Here is a 17933-nt window from a genome sequence, read left to right as displayed (position 1 = left end):
ACCTCACCAAAACACTCCGAATGGGAAGAAAATATGGTATGAGGGAGGCGGCGGCTGAGGACCAGCGTTTACCGTCGTGTAGCGAGCACGAACCCCGGCGGAACATGGGCTTAGGCAGACGCAGCGGCGCGGCTGGAGAGCAGAGACAACGGAGCACAAAGCCGACGGGAGAAAACGCTCGGGTTTTCGCGTAGCGCTTCTGCAACAAGACTCGTCGCCAGCCTGCGATCATTTCCACAGACGCTCATAAGGGACGCGAGGTGGAGCCTGGAGGGCTGATTCAAGCCCCCCAGACCGGTCTGTACGGATCTCAAAAGCGGGACTGGCGGTCCGTTTCATCAGCCTCGTCAGTGCCATCAGCCCCGGTTGAATAAAAGGCGAGAGAATGAGGTAAGCGGCGGCCGGCACCATGCGCTCTGTTCGACGCGTCATGACAGATGCGCACCGACACTCAGCCCTCTGCCTCCAGCCTACATCTCCATTTCTTCATTTATCTAACGAGAATATACAACAGCCATTCATGTATGGAAGAACTGCAGCGTCTTAGTCATCTGATGGCTCACTTTGCTCCTCTTAAGGACAGTGTTTTGAGCTGAGGCCCTCAGCTTCATATAGGCGTCCTTTACCGTTCGCTTTACAGTCATGAAATACAGGCTTTGTATAAATTCTGCTTTTGCCCCTCTATTGTCACCACCGGACCCGCCCATTGTACCGAATGCAGGATCTAATCCAGGCTAATGTTGTCATGGAAACGACAGCATCGTGTCTTTCTCCACATAAGTCATACGGCGCACCTGGTGAAATAAAATTCTGGCTACGGCGAATATGGCTGGTGCACCTGCCAGTGTGAGTGGCTTCAGGGGGAGAAATTGGATAAGGCAGGGCGCTTGTAACCATCGCAGGAGGAGGAGGAGGAGGTGTTTATTCTGGTGGTTGCCAGGCAGGTTATCAGACCCCCACCCCCCTCCTCACACACACCTACATAAGCCTACTCCATGGCAGATCCACACATGCACATTCAGCCTTTTCAAAATGTGTCTCATGTTAACATCCCTATTCTGTGTCCGAGTTTGCGGTTGGTATTTTAAGCCCTACCCCCTCTTATGTTGGTATGCAGAATGCACTAAGGCCCAAATCTTCTCCTCCAGCAGCAGTCTCTGTATTCTGCTCTATTTATGAAACATTCCTTTGATATTTCCCCCTGCTCCCTGTAGTTTGACTCCTCTGTGTCCCCATAGCTGCAGTCTGCAACATTCTGTTTTATGGCTTCAGATTTACTCTGACAGATCTGCTGAGATACACTGCACTCTCCCTGCTTTTACTGTAGCTACACACTTGTCTGCAAGTGTGTGTGTGTGTGTGTGTGTGTGTGTGTGTGTGTGTGTGTGTGTGCGTGTGTGTGTGTGAGAGAGACTTTCTGGGTGTGTGGTTGTGGTGTTAGTCCCTTTAGAGAGGAAAAGAATATGGACAGAGAAAGGGAATAAGAAAGAACATGTAAAAACAAAAAGCCATAGGTGCTCTCTCGTCTGTTTCGTAACATCTTGGTCCAGATAATTGACCCCTTTACAACCTCGTACAGCTCAAATCCAGAAGCGGAAGTCTCTTGCTCTCAGGCAGTCAACTTGTAAGATTCATATCCTCCAGTCCAGTTGGATGAACGTGCCGTTTCCTCCTCTCTGTGAAGCTGTGCGGCTTCTGTCCCGTCCTGTGCGAATGTTTTTGCCAGAGGCAGATCTGTTCTCTGACTCAAGCCCAGAGGGTGAGTCTTAAATCTCCACAAAGCAAAAACAAGACAACCTGGCTTTTCTTTTGCGTAGTAAAGCAAAAGAAGATTTAATTCAATGAGATCATTTGTTCAGCATCACTGCTTCCATTGCAGCGTTTATGTAAGGGTGCACATGCATTTATGTATGTGCATGGCCGTGTCCATGCATTGGGAGTTTGTGTGTGTACAGATGTGAGTGTAGTTATTTTTAGTCCGGTAATGTAACTGGTTTTATTATGCGATGGCTCTTCTGTCTTGTCAGACTGGCTGCTGTCATTTAGTTGGTTGGATACTGGTCGCTTTTGGATGCTTATGTATCTGTGTGTGTCTGTGTGTGTGTGTGTGTGTGTGTGTGTGTGTGTGTGTGTGTGTGTGTGTGTGTGTGTGTGAGAGAGAGAGAGAGAGGTAGAGTGGTTTGACAGAGAAACAGTGGAAGAGGGCAAAAAAGCAAGGTGTCCGTTCTGTACTATTAATGCAGGATGATTTCTGAAGCGCTTGTTGTGGTGACTCATTGCAGGAAAGGTAGAATGAGCGAGTGCAGTCAGTGGAAGGTAAAACGCTGAGTTATGCATCTTACTGCAGGCTGCCGCTGATCAGAGAGCAGCTCCACGTGAGCCAGCATCACCTCAACTCCAACACTCGATTTCTCTGGGTTTTCATTGACTGGGATGATATAATAGTTCAGCCTTGATTTCACGGAGACCTTTGACTACTCTACAGACTACACCAGTAACAGTACGGTATCTGAAGTTTTGGTACAAATACCAAAAATATATATTTTTAATGCTTTTTTTTTAACAAACCCTTTTTTATTTCATTAAAAATTGTCAAATCTTAAATATTCTCTAAACACAAGCAATCGTACAAGAATTTTGCTTAAATTAAATTGTCTAAAATTTGCAAAATTTTGATTTAAATAAGGAACTAACTCATCAAAGAATATATAACCAAACCAAAATTGTGCTTCTGCTTGCCAGCTTTTGGTACTTGACTGATTTCAATACTATAGACGCATCTCCCTTGGCACCAAAAAAGTATTGAGGTTTCTCCCCCTGTCCCCAAAGCAAACATGGTTTACATTGTTAGATTGGATCCAACCTAGCAGAATTTCTTAGTTGTAAAAGGTCCGGTGATCACCACTTTGGTCAAAGCACAGTGAGATGGCTTACCGAGCTCCACATAGTACACATCATCTGTCAGCCCAAACGGCAGGTGCACTTGTCAAACATCGAAAATATTTGAAGGGCGACCGTCTTGAAAAGCTTGCTAACGCATGCCAAACCCAGACACAGGGCGGCAAAAACAAAAAACATGAGGCCGTTCAGATGGTTGACAAATACCTATCGACATTCACTCTAAGATCACTCTGCTTTGTAGCAGTGTTTCAGCAGGGGTTTAGTCTCTTCAAAACTGAAGTCTTTTTAAGAAGGGTTGACACTAGTTTGTTTGCCTCCTGTAGGTGTCAGCAGTAACTGATCGGTGAAGTACATTTCATTGCACACAATTGTATGGGTCATTCGTAATTCCTCTAATATTTGCTTCTTTTTTTTTACATATGAGTTAAAGGGTAGTTTTACCTCTTCAGGCTTCTAAAAATAATTCAGGTAAAACTGGGGGAAAAAATATCCCTCCCCTGTCATACTGTAATGTACTCATTTTCTGGCAGATCACATGAATCATACATAGGTTTTGTGACATTGGAGATTTGATGATGAATCTGCATCTTGCACCCTTTGGCTTGATGGAGGTCAAACAGGCCGAATCAAATGACCCCACCACACACTGTAAAAAGCGTTTGCAGCTCAGCGAGGCACCATTTCTTTCACTCAGCTTTCACGCTGCAGGCTTTCGAATGCAGCATTACAACAGTTTAACCTCATTTTAACATTGTTTTATATGTTCTGTCATTCTGAGTCAGCTCACTAGTTTTACTTACGTCATTGCCAGACACACACATTATCTTTGCAGCTTTACAAGCCACCAGTTTTTGATGCATATTCCAGTAGCCCATTTCATACAAACCCTGTTTAGTAAAAGGAGATAATCTTCCACTTCTTTGACCTTCCAAGCTCCATTTTAGACCCAGGGTCTGTTGCATGTTTCTTACCATTTTCAAAACCCACAAAGCCTCCTAATCTTTCAGTGGACTAGATTGCTCTTTGTTTCTTTCCCACACCTCATCTCGCTGTGGCCAAGAGGCTTAATAGTCTAAGTTTGCTTCATCCAGATGGACCACTGCTTGACAAATTCTGATAAAGCCACAAAGAAAACGCAGATGTACACTAGATGAATGAAACCTTTGTTTCTAGAATATAAAACGAATTATTACATCTGTTCCTGGAATGCTGTGTACGTTTCTGAATGAATGAACTGGTGTATTTGTACTTTTCCCCACTCAGTAGTTAATTGGTGATTAAGAGTTATGGCTGATATGCTTTTTTTTTTTTTTTAAACATTCAGTTACTGTAAAATGTATTTAAAGCTTCACCCTAGTTTTTTCAGAATTTTACACACTATAGAAAGGCGGGTGTAAAAGCCATCCTGGTTCCCACATAGAATAACATGTAATTTCCATCCAGTGGAAATGATTCCTTGGAGGTTGAAAGACGGCACTGAAATCCTTGAAGCAGAGAGAGGTGACTGGTCTGCGCTGGTCACATGTTCTCCCTCTCCCTCTTTCTCTCTCTCTCTGGCATTCCCTTACTCTTTTGCAACACTCCTCATCTCTCTCACTCACTCCTTCCCTCCTACTCCCTCCCTGTGTCTCAGTCTTGCCGTATGTCTGCTCTGTTGGCGTAGTGGATCTTTAAAACATTGTCAGAGGATGTGAGGGAGGGAAGAAGGTTGCGTTTGCTTCAGCGTTGGAAAGCATGTATACCGCTCTCTCCTCTCAGGTTGACACTTCCCCCTCTCCTCCATAATCTCTCCCCTTTATACCTCCTTTCATCCTTTGCTTGACTGTGCTGTCTTCTTCAGCGACATGTATTCCCTGGACGATTTCGGGTAAGGCAAAACACGACTCCTCATCATCACCGCTTTCTCTGTCTCTCTTAGTTTGTCTGTGCTTTGGAGTTGTTTGAGTAAAAGTGGCTTTAAAGTGTGTGGTAATGATGTTGCTCCTTCTCTCTCTAGTGTTTCTGTTTCAAGCCTGGCTCAGCTTTCAGACTGTTCTTCAAACAGTATCTTTTGGACTGTTTTCTGCAAGAAAAGCTTTGTTTCTCTCTCTGTGTCTATGTATCTCTCAGCCATATTGTTCCAGCTTTGCAGGCTGCTGAATAATGCAACTGGTTTGAGTTGGACAGAGAGCGAGGAAAAATGTGAGAGGAAAGTCTCCGCTAGGAGTTGCTGACTTCCTCTTGTCTGTCTCCTTCTTTCCACCACTCTGTCTGTATTTTCTCTGTAGCCTGCTGTTAGCCTGATTGGTTACGCTTTAGCAATCTGTCATTGGTTGAGTTTTTTCCTGGGAAGAAGGAATTGCTTTCTCGCTGTCTGTCAGTGTGTCCACTCAGCTGCTCTCGCTCGTTCACGAGATTGATCCCATCTGACTCAGTGTGTGTGTGTGTGTGTGTGTGTGAGAAAGAAAGACAGGAAGAAAGGGATAGAGGGCATTAATCTCTGAATGAGTGGGACTATCAAAAGCCAGATGACACAAGGATAGAGGAGTCTATGTATAATATGGCCCTGGCAGATTACAGCATGGCGATTTGTTGGAGCTCAAATACAGATGTGGAGCAGAGTGAGGCAGAAGAGATAACATTAGAGGTTTACGCTTGACCGTATGCACTCTAGTAATCTACTGTAAATACAGTACATCGCAGGAAAAACCTCTCTGCCTCTCTCTAACTGTATTTTCATTATTTATGAGGCACTGATCATATTAAGTCTACAGGTTTGTATAATTCCACACTGACTGGGAAATCAGTAACAAACATGGACAGGTTATTGTTCAATCTGTCATCTTGTGCTCCCAGTGTACGTGCCCTTTGAAGTATTTTCTTCAAACGGAAGCATTGTGTCCCTTTAAGGATCAGGATTAGTGATGGGAGAAGACCGGAGAGCGCCTAGGATGGTGGAGGAGAGGTGGGGGAGGGGCGGCGGTGTAGTGGGGGTTGCTATCCATATTGTACTGTATGTGACAATTAGCCTGAGGGCCAACTGGCATCTATTGAGGTATGTAATGAATAAGTGATGTCATTATGGGGGTCAATATGCTGACTACATTCTGGGAGGCTTTATTGCTGCTTGCTGTAGATACGCTACCACCAAATTATCTCCTTATATTAAGACAGTAATCAACCTTTCATCATAGAATCCATAAGTGTCGTTCATTATAATGATACTATACATCAATATATAACCAGTACGGTGATATGAATCTGTCAGTCTTTCCTTGGTCTAGTATTACTATTTTTGCCAACCCTTCGAGCTTTAGATTAAACATTTTAGCAACACAATGGTGAAAGAACCCAAAAATTCCCACACACTGTCGATCACTTATACATCTCTTTAATTATGGCATGTCTGCCCTCATAATCTGACCTAATGAAAGTTGGCAGGGTTTTGTCTTGGTCTTAACGCATGGCTGGGTTACTGCGATGCTTTTTATTTTGAGTGAGTTTTTGGAAAGGGGGTGGGACGGGTGTGTGTGTGTGTGTGTGTGTGTGTGTGTGTGGGGGGGGGGGGGGGGTGCTCTGTAAAGACTTCAGTTTGATCACCGAGACAAATTTCAGATATGCAGTGCTGTTGCACTTGTGTGAAAGTTTATTTTTGGAACTTGCTGTTATCTCAACAGCTGACAAAAAAGCACCAACAGAGCCAGAAAAGAATCCAGAACATTTTATTAGCTTCCATTAGGATTAGTGTGTGTTCTCACAATGAGTGGAGTATTTCTCAGGGACTATCTGGGGAAAAAAAAAAACAAGTCAGTTATGTCTTGGAGAAACTAACTGGACAAAGTTGCGATCTTTTGATTTTTCATGTTTTCTGGTTTTGTAATTAATTTTGTTTTTATTAAACAAATGTCTATCCATTATTTTGTAACCGTCATCATATTTCCATCCATGATCTAAATTGTACCTGTAAACATTAAAAACATTTCATAACTGAATGAATTTCAAGTATACTGCTTCTGACATTACCGTATATAGGCTGTATATATATTTTTAGCCATTTCTTCTACAAGCATTAATCGCTTCCCTTGGACGTGGAGAAAACCGGGGAATCATATCCACATTTTATCATCACATGTTAGATGCTGAATGTGATCACTTGCCCTGGAGCAGTTTACTGTGGCCTGTTATCATTATATAAATGTTAGTGAGCGGGCGGTGTCCCCTCCTCAGGGCACGACAGGACCTCGTCTGTCACAGATCGAGCTACTTAACATTTGCCCGGGCCTGCCACAGAAAGGTCCTGCTGTCCAGCTGGGCACTCAGAGCCTCAGACGAGCCAGTGGTAACTCTGCTCGCACAGACATCACAGAGAGCCCCAAAAAGCAAATCACTGTTGACTGGCACTCCGGTTCAGCCAATCCCTGCTGACTGTGACCCTTGTTTAACCAATCACAAGTGGCATAGCCTGATGCCCAGCGCCCGGTCACGTCCCCCTAGCAGAGTGACTCTGTGTCATTTGTGTTGTTTGTTGTCAGCGCGCCATATGAGGTCAGCTATTCGAATGGAGGCCGGTGAACCAGAGAGGTCAAAGTTCAAAGAGTAATATGCTGTCATACTCACACTGGAGTTCTGTGAGTCCTGAGATTTTGTGTGTGTCTGTGTGTGTCTGTGTGTGTGTGTGTGTGTGTGTGTGTGTGTGTGTGTGTGTGTGTGTGTGTGTGTGAGAGAGAGAATCTTTGTTTATATGTTTTTCTTCATGTGTGTATTCAGTGCATGTTTTGATTATAGTCCAAGCAACACTGGATTTTAGAGGCCGATTTTGATATTGATAAATGGGAGCCTAACGAATCCAATCACGATATATTGGCCAATTGCAGTTTTTTTCAACCTAAACAGTTTGATAAAGCTCCCTTAGATTTGTAGTTTCTAAAAAACTGTGACTAATATACATGCAATGCGGCACATTTGACAGTTGGAAAATAAACTTGTCACCATGGGAGACACTGTCTCTAAACTACCACAAACATATTGTGGCATTTCTGTATTGCAGTTTCTTGTTGCGTATCAGCCACCATATTCACCAATGCCAATATATTAGCAGTCAGCTAATATCAGCCTATTTATCGGTCTTGCTCTAGTTTTAATACATCCGACGATCAGGCTGATGACTGCCGAAATGCCCCTCCTGTGTGTCAAATCCTGATTGAGCGTTAGAATTAGTCAGTTACTCAGTGGATGTTAATGGACATTTAGCACGCACCCCTCTTCCAGTTAATGTGTGTTGTGCATGTTGGTGTACATTCACCCGCTACATCTGTCCTCTGAGGTAGAGGGCATCCCAATCAATAGGAGAGCTGACCACAGTATGGACCGCTGGCTGTTAATTCAGCCTCTGCTTAATTCTGGGTGTCTATGGCAACAGCGGGCAGGAGTTAAGGGGAGAAGAGGACCCCCCCCCCCCTGCTCCACAGACACACACATACATACACTGACTAAACTCTAGTGTCTGTGGATGGGGGGGGTTAGAAGCTGGTTGAGACAGATATGAGGTAATCTCCCTTGGGTTAACAGTATGACAATAGCACAGAGGTTCAATGACACACACACACACACACACACACACACACACACACACACAAGCACATGCTCATCTGTTATGCGGTCAGGCAACAGGCTGGTCAATGACTTCATCTCTGCCAGTCTGTCCGTCAGTCATCTCTTTGTTGCTGGATAGATCATCATCAGTGGATGCAGCAGCTCAAGAATTCGGATGTGGTGGACGTTTTTAATCTCATTTCATTTTTACGTGGATGTTTTTCTTTTTTGTGCAGCTGTCAGTCTTTGTAATTTATGTCACAGCCTTTCAGCAGGAGGATTAAACTGCTTTTAATGAGTAAATGTTAACGGAGCAGCACAAAAGGGAGTTTGTGTCATAAACTGCTTCTTCTGCTGATGCGGCTGCTGTTGTTTTTCTCTTCATCAAAATGGACATACATCGGCTCCAAGTGCTGCGTTACTGCCTCCCTCAGAGTGTCAGTGACTCAGGATTGTTTTACAGCCACATCGCTGCCAGGTTTGTACCGACACGTTGTTTGACAGTGCGTTAGTGTGTGTGATCATTCTTACTTCCAGTACATGTCAGTAATGAGTGATAGAAGTTAAATGCCAAGATGCAGAAAGTGATGAAAACATTTTTGCGTGAATGAAACAGATTGTCGTGATTCAGATTTTGCAAACTTGATGTCTGATAGTTTGGTCAACAGAGTTTGATTCTTGTGTGCAAAGAAAGGGTTGTGATATTCCAGTGGCGCAGACGGGTAAATCTATCCCTGCAGTATTTTTAATCAGAGCTAAAATACTAATCTGTAATCTTAATCTGGCCTCAACAAACTGTTGTTTAGACAAAGATCTGAGGATTTTGGATTAGTTATTGTGTGCATGAACAATTTGATTTGGCAAAAAACTGCAGACAAAACAGTACTTTGTGAGTATCTTGTGGATAAAAGTGGTTTGAAGAAGTTTTGACCCTGATCTGTTTTGATGATCCTCTTTTTTTTTTCTTCTTTGCTCCCGCCTGGTTACGTCTTTTCAGTCAAGGCCAGCGATGCTGCCAGAGAGGTGCAGCACACTGTGTGAACACTACGGCGAGCATCTTCTTTATTCTAAACACTCGGCAGCCTCACATAGAGCATCTCTGAATAGCAGGGCTCTGTAAGGGCTCCATACATGTTTAATTCACACAAGTATTGGAAACGGCATGCCTTCTGGCTAAGACAGCAACCTTTTGGGCCAGTGCGCTTCCCCTTTTTTTTCTTCTGCTGGGAGAGGGGAGGATGGAAGATAGAGGGAAGGGATGGAGGGAGAGGAGAGGGAGGTTTTGTCGCTGCTGCTGTCCCAGATGAGAAGTGTAGGATCAAACAGCTCTGTTTGGCTGTCTTGGGAGAGGAAGAGGGGAATGGGGGGTTTGTTTTAAAAATAAATGACGATGAGGTTTTTTGTGTACAGTATGTACAGCTGCTACTTAAAACTGACCTGGACCATTCAGTATGTAGGACACAAGGACCTACCCAGCTATTAAAATATGATAGTAGCAGTTTTTGTGCCTTCTTTACTGATTCTTTTAATGTAGCATTTCATTTTTTTTTATATTTTGGAAAGAATCCTTATGTTTTCCTTAGTTCACTTACTTAGCCTAACCCTTTTTGTAACATTGCTTTATAGTCTGTACAATATATCCCACTATTCTTAGTCCCTTGGTTGGGAGTACCAAAAACAGGAGAAACCTCAGAAAGAGCAACAGCAGCGGGATTCCTCTTCGGTTGGATGGACAAACATGCTATAGCTGTCTTGTATACAGACTAAGAGTGGGTAATATAACGATATACAGTATACCATGCAATTACAGAAATGATCAAAAATATTTGATGTACTGTTTGTATAGTGTTACATACACATTAACATTTCTGAATGTATATGACATTGTCGTAAATTCTGGATTTTTATATGATTTCATCATCAGTATGAGGAATTTTCTTGATTTGTCGGGTATTTAATTAACTTGATATGACAAAAACCACATCTGGTTATTTTATACAAAAACATTTCCCCAACTGTACCACATTACTACTGAACAAGATTGCAATATAAAATTTCATATAGTGTAAAAGGATTTTGTTGCCCACTCCTCATCCTGAGTAGACAGAAGTCACAGTAGTAGAATTACCTTATGGAGAATCAGAATGACAGTATTAAGTACATAAAGTACATAACATATTACAGTTATAGTAAGAAAATATCAAGTTTGATAAGTTAACATGGATATGGCTGACCTTCTTTTGGTGTTTTGTTTTGGTTTGTTGAAGGAGTTATTTTTGTGCCAGTAGAGCTGAGAGCACAGAGCCATTAACACTTCATTCATACATTTACATGTACTGCAGTGGATTGGAATACATGCAAAATGCACAGTCAAGGAAATACAGAATATAGGTCATGCATTCACTCGGACTGAGCTTTGTGTGAATTAAAAGTAGCAGCGCTGGAGATTGAGCTTTTTGCGTACAACAACTGGGACATTTAGCTAAGAACATAAGCACATTAATGTGGTTTGCATTAATGCCATTAAGACTGCAGTAGTCTGCTCTCTCTCTCTCTCTCTCTCTCTCTCTCTCTCTCTCTCTCTCTCTCTCTCCCTCTCTCCCTCCCCCATTTGGGGCTTAATTGTAGCCCATTCTGCAGTATTTCACTATACTTTGTGTATCAGCAGGGCAGGGGTCAGACTGTGACACACTGTGGTGTAGTACAGTGATCACAATCTGGACAACATGATGGATCAGGGACAGTGCGGCTTTGACACTGTATAGATTATGAAAATCTGAACTGCTGTGTGCAAGTATATAATAGTCTTGTTGTTAGTGGGACTGTGGTGCATTAGTGGAGGAGATGGAGATATTTTTATGTCATTAAAGCTTAGTTTTAAAATCTTAAAATCCTCATTATTGTGGCCTTAATCGTGATTTCTAAGAAACCATATTCTGTGTTCAGTAGAATTAGTCCAGCAGATAACCCCCCACCCCCAATACAAATTTGAACTACACCTCGGTTTTTGCGCAGATTAAACAAATGATACAGCATGTTAATCAGGGAGCTTTAGAGGTGCTGGTAGACAGATTTTGTTTGCCTTCAGACAGAGCCTTGCTGGCTGTTTCCCACTGTTTCCAGTTTTTATGCTATGCTGACTGGCTCCATATTTACCATACAGCAAAAAAAGAGAGTGGTATCAATGAGAACATATCAAGATTATTTATTTAATCTTATCTTCTAGGTTGCCATTAGATATCAGGGTTGAATTTTCCAAGTCCAAATTATAGATTTAATTGCATTTGGCAAGGCTAAATGCATTGAACACCACAGGAAGTCTGTGAGGATCACCTTTTCAGATGTTATTTTTTCGCTCAGTTTTATCCTGGGGGACTGACCGAGTTTTAAGCTAGATTTGACACCGCAAGTGTTTTGTTTTGACAGCACCGTCGCGCTATCGGCTCAATGAGGCTGTGCATGGACACGGCAGTGTTTGTAGCAAAATGCTAAAGCTAGCATGGCAACATGCTCATAGCGAAGGTGGTAACACGCTGATGTTGAGCAGGTATGTTTACCATGTTCACCATCTTAATCAGAAAGTACAGCTGAGGATGACCAGCTGACGGGGATGAAGAAAGAGTTAAGGGCTTACCAGTTTTTACAATTCATCCTGAGGGGAACATTAACATGCCTAGCAAATACCAGTACTCTAGTCGTTGAGAAATTTCAGTGTGGATCAAAGTGGTGGACCGACCAGCCGACATTGCCAACATCCAACAGCATCTTATTTGACATCCATGGTAAAGTGTAGATACTAAAAGGAGTTTAATCATAATAACTCCATATGGCTGTGTTTGACTCTCCTGTAGTTTTAGTTACTGTGTTCCATATAGTTTGGCAGCAGTGTTGCGTCACATGCGGCAGCGTCACTGCAATCCCTGAAATCTGGCATCCATCCCATATCTCGCTGTTTCGTTCAGATAAGCGAACTGTGCTTCTTTTGCTCACTTACAAATGACCCGGCCTCACGCTGTTTCTCAGCAATAAAGTTGGTGTGTGGTGTTTTTAGGTCCCCCAGGCCTCCTTCCCTCTCTGTGCCTGTGAACAGTACTTTCCCCACGGAGCAGATTAGAGGTCTTGTACGAGAGTTAAGTCCTGGTTAATTTAGATTTAAGACTGCAGTGAGGTAATGAGCTGCCTGCCAGGCTCTGTCTGTAATCCAGTCAGTCAGACAGACCTCTTCCTTCTGTCAGCTGGACCCCCGCACCCACCCAAACACACACCACACACAGAGGAATCCATACTGTAAATGTATATACTCCCACCCATGCCATAGACAGGCGGTGGCTGTGCCCTGCCCCAAAATGCCGGTGAACCCTGGAGGCCATAATCCTCCTGGTTAGCATAATAATAACAGACAACTAACTGAATCCATACACAGTAACCAATCTGTGTGTGTGCCTGTCTGTTTCTGGTGCCCTAAACTGGCCCTTCACTAAAAATATCACTGACTGTTATTTTGGGTGTATGCACAATATGGGTACCATAATATACTGTGTGTGGGTGTATAATTATGTGCTTCTATTCCTGTTCAAAAAAAGAGTTGCAGCACATCACAACATAGAGCGGAGTCGAAGTAGCATATGAATTTTTAGAGCTGTGTTTTATATTTCACAGTAGTCTCTCCACATCTCACCTGCTGTTCAGCATAAACACACAGCAGGATGGATCATTTAGAAATTGCTTATTCGATAGAGTGAACTGTATTAAGTTGGTGTAGACACAGCTTAGAATCTCTCCCCACTCAGGCCAGACATATTTCAGATATGGCAACATATTCCTCCACTGAGATAAACACTGTCTACCTGAGGACGCCATTGTTTGTGTACTGGACTTCCCCAGAATTGAATTGTAAATCCTCCCTGACAGTGACTGAACATCTCTATTAGCTACAGCACCAATCCGATATGCATAAAGCTGTATTATCACTCCTGCTGCACAGGAAGCCTCTCTGGATGCTTTCTGCTTTTTCAGCTGGCTTTTCTCCTTACAGAAGGTAGTTCATTGGCATTAAATGAACTGATTAATTGGATAAATTAAATTGTCACCTGCTGTGCAGATCAGCTGCTGCACCCGTAAGATGCAGCAGCTGATCAGGGGTAATTATTTGGATTTTTTGTTTGTGTTCATCAAACTGTCTGGTCTCCTTTTATTAGCCAGTTAGGCATTGACAGAGACATCAAAGACCAGGGGCAAAGAGACGGCCCTGCGTCTCATTAAATGGCATATAACTTTCACCAACCAAAACATATTTTTTAAAGCATAAAGGTTTGGCTCTGGTTTGATCTTGGGGAGATTGTTATATTTCCCCACTCAGATGTAGTGCCAAAGGAGCTGGGTGTCTATTGGATAAAGTAGCTGCTGTCCCAGAAAAATGTAGATTCTCCTACACTGTGGGTCACTGTGTGACCACATAAACATCCTGTGATTTTAGCTAAGCTAGGCTAACTGCACTATTCATGGAGAATTTATGAAATTGGGGCAAAATTCTCCAAAACCTGAACTTTCATGAGGACTCGTCATAGCTTTGTCATGCAATACAGAACTAGAACGCTTTTGTTTCCATGGTTCATCACGAATATATCATTGCCGGGCGGCCTTTGTTAGTGTTTTTAACATTTAGTTTTCATCACAGAAACAAAGGCCCAACGAATCTGAACTGCTGCCATGAGCCGGCCATGCGGGGCTGTGTTGAATGACTCATTATTTGTTCGGGTGTGTTCGGGTGCCTTCCACTGTGAACCAGCAGGATGAAACAATTACCCCAGAAACAAAAGTTAATTGCCATGATAACAGAAGTTCTGCCCTCGGGTGCTACCCAGAGCGAAGGCCCTGTACACCCCACCACCCCGACCTACTACCAGAGAATGCCAAGGAAACACAGCCTAAATACATCCACTGATCTAATCACGAAGCTGCTGAATCTCACTAAACATGAAACTGCTGTAGCCAATATGCACAATCAACCCATCATGTATGCATTATTGTTTTCTGGACTGGATCAGAGTTCAGGCATCATTTCTTCCAGCGCTGAAATTTCTGCTAATGGACTGATCTGGAAGGAAAAAACACAGCCGGGACACTCAAAGTGTGTATGTACAGGATTTATGTGGTCGGGTGAGAGGGGGCACATATGTCTAACCATGTGTGCGGGGAAGTGCTTTGCTTAATTCAAAAGCCTGGGAATGTGGCCTCCTTTTCACCACTTGCCTATGAGGCTTATTTGACATGAGGAAGCGCTCAGTGCGGCAGAAGCCTTCATATCCTCTCTGCTCTTGTTTTTCTCTCTGCTGTCTGTTCGCCTCTTTCTCACTCTGTGCTCCGTACTCCTTGCCTTTTTTTCTACTCAACCTTCTCAGGCTGCCTTTTGAGGTCAATATTATTCAGCCTCCACTGAGAAATCTGCTAAGTCCAGCAAAAACAAGGTGGAATGCTCAGACAGAAGCTGTTTGCCAAATCAAGTCAAGTTGATCCTTTTTTTCCAGGAGAGAATCAGACTAGTACTTCAGATTCAGAGTACATGTGTTTTCTCTGCACCAACACAAATATATTGTCAGCTAATGGCAAAAAAACAACATTTTAAATGTTTGTGATCGTCTCATTAGTTTATCAATGCGGTGTGAGAAATGTACAGTATGTCTTTTTTTATTCATGAGCTGGTAGTGGGGAAGGGCTTATGCATTTTTAAAGATGTAGTATATAGAATACACAAGAGTGAAAATACCGGCAGGGTTAAACCCTCAGAGGACTTGAGTGGCCTAATCTGGGAAACCACTCAAATGATCATTCAGCTGTAGGTCATAAAAAACATTCTGGAGCTTTCATAAAACTGCTTAGTCTTCATAATCAATATTTTTGTATTGACAAGGAATCACATGGCTACTTGCCTGAATTTGCAGTTCCAACGCAGCTCTGTGCAGAGTTTCAGCATCTCTTAGCTCATGGAGTTGAAACTAAAAACAGAGGTAAAAGGAATATAAGGAATATATAATATAAGGAAGAATATTGGACTAATATTCGCCTGTTGGCCAGAAACACGACTCCAGATTAATGCTTACTATTTGCTAACATGTTAGCCACATCAACTTTATAAGGCAATAATAATGTTGTGTTTACAGTTTGTTCCGCTGCCCCAAAGTGACCAAGAGCAGTTACTGCAGTTTTAAATGATCTGAACAGGGATTTATTTCTGTATCATCCTCCACTGACATTCTTTTGTTTTATTTTACTCTTTGCTTTCCATTTTCTATCTACACAGTCTGCGTAGGAGGAGCTGAAGCGCCAATTAGCTACATAGAACCTTGCTTATTAACTTTGTTGCTGAAATTTTCTAATTGTTGTAATTCAGATGAATTGTAAAATAATGTTTGCCATAACTTCAGTTTTTCCTGTGTGGTGTTATCCTGCCCTGAACATCAGTTTGATACATCAAGTTACTTTAATGTCACTGATTGTGACCTTTTTTTAGATTATGCCATATCACCCGCGCTGCCCTCGTCACAAACTTTGAATACCATGACCTGGATGACTGCGAATCCTCACAGACCTTCGTCACAAACACAGTCACTCTGTCTTCTTTGCCTCTCCTCATCTTTCTACTCAGTCACACTTTTTTTTTAATGCTGAAAATCCATCAGTTGTCAATGATAGCTGCTGAACAACACAGCTGTGATGTTCAGCAGCTATCATGTGCCCTACTGTGCCTTGTCTCATCTTTGTCATGTGAGCTAGAGAGTCCGCCACCCTTTTTTTTCTCTTTTTTTTTTCACTGAAATTATCTGAGCTGCTCTGTGAAGGTTAAGTGCTCATGGAAAGGAACTAATGAACAGAAACTTTCTAAGTCAGTTTAATCCTCCGCTTTCTCTTCTTCTTTTTGTTTTTTCAACATCTCATGATGTGTTGATTGAGCAATGTGCTGTATGTAAAGGAGGAGTATACGAGACGTCCGCTTTATTTCTGACTGCTTGGAGAGAACTGAAACCGTCAGCATCAGCCTCCAGGCTCGAGGCACTCCATCGCTCTGACCCAAACTGCTCCAGAAATAGGGCCTGTTTTTGTAAGAGGATCCATCACAGAGATGCAGCAACCTCCCCCCTCCCCTCCCTTTCTTTTCCCAGTGAGACTCTGGTGGTCTGTTGGGTCTCTGAAGTGGAGAGAAATGTCTGTTATGTGATTAGAGAGTCTGTTTAACGTATTTAGATATGTAAGAAACATGATGTCTGTAGTTATCCCTTATGGTTTTGCATTTAGGAAAGGAACTTCTCCTCAAATGTAGAGGCAGTGAACTTTTCAGATTGCTATATCCTCCTTCCTGGCTTATCAGTGATTATTTTCCACAGAAAAGGACTATTATTGTTTTTTGTTTTTCCTAATCCTGATATATAAGTAGTCAGATGAGATTTGCGTGAGGTCAAGGTTAATGTTTGCGTCTGTGTCAGAGCTGTCAAAGGGATGGAGGATTTTAGATTTTATCAGGAGTGAATTGTTGGTTTTGGATCCTGTGCTATATTTGAATGTATTTGAGGAACCTCACATTCAGATCTGCTTGTGTTAAGGACAAATGTGTTTCCATCCTGTTTGATTTTTAAGTTTCTGTTTGTCCATAGATAGAAGATATTTTTTGTGTAAGCATTTTGCAGCCACCAGCATCTTGCTTTTGTCTTACTTTTCCCTGCTTGCAACATCCAAGCATGACACTAAACCAAATCAGCTCTTTGAATCTGTGGTTTAACTATTAACCAAATGTCTGTGAGTTGGAAGCATTTTCGTGAATAATTTATGTTTTGATAGCTATGATTTGATGTTGCTGCTGGTTAACTCGACAACAGTTGTGCAGTGGGGAGTGATGGATATTTGACGGGGGGGGGGGGGTGTAATCGTGGGAGTTGTTGCTGAAATTTATCTGCCAAGTAGGCTTTAAAGGCTTCTCCCTTAGGAACAACGTGACAGTGTACTGTGTAGTTTATACTGAGACTTGCAAACTTCTGTATCCCGCTGTCATGTGTCAAACCGTTTCTTTCATGCTGAGATTCTTATCATAAGATGGTTTTAGATAAAAGATTTCACCTGGAAATGAAAGTGTGTTGATATCCAGTTATTTTGTAAGATTGAGAACATATAACTAAATCCCTAAGTTCTGTACTCATACTGTATATTATGAGGGAAATTCATGGAAAATACACATAATTAGTTTGCAAGAGTAAATACTTCAAATCCTGCAAAAACCAACATTAGTACCAGTCGGTGTCACTACCTTAAAACCTTGTCTATATTAAAAGCTATTAATTGGAGAAGACGGAGAAGAAGTGAAGCTGCTACCTCATCGCTGTTGAGTTACTTGAGGCTGTTCGGATGACCACAAGGGAACCAGAGGGCAGAAGATGGCAGGAAAGTGAGAGGAACCCGGCTGAGACCAAACC

General features: G+C 42.5%; 1 protein-coding gene across 2 annotated transcripts in view; it reads left to right on the top strand.

Moving 5' to 3' along the window:
• The first annotated feature begins 4304 nt into the window (after positions 1-4304).
• Positions 4305-17933, top strand: part of evla (Enah/Vasp-like a) — a 31154-nt gene continuing 17525 nt past the window's right edge. The window contains exon 1 of one of the 2 annotated variants that reach the window (XM_040137137.1): positions 4305-4768. In XM_040137137.1, the coding sequence (XP_039993071.1) occupies positions 4746-4768 (23 nt within the window). In that variant the 5' untranslated portion in view covers positions 4305-4745. The remainder of the gene's footprint in view (positions 4769-17933) is intronic. The other variant, XM_040137138.1, reaches the window with a different exon arrangement.

This window comes from Xiphias gladius, chromosome 10, assembly GCF_016859285.1.
Source record: "Xiphias gladius isolate SHS-SW01 ecotype Sanya breed wild chromosome 10, ASM1685928v1, whole genome shotgun sequence".
Lineage (NCBI taxonomy): Eukaryota > Metazoa > Chordata > Actinopteri > Istiophoriformes > Xiphiidae > Xiphias > Xiphias gladius.
This window is presented reverse-complemented; position numbering and strand designations above follow the sequence as displayed.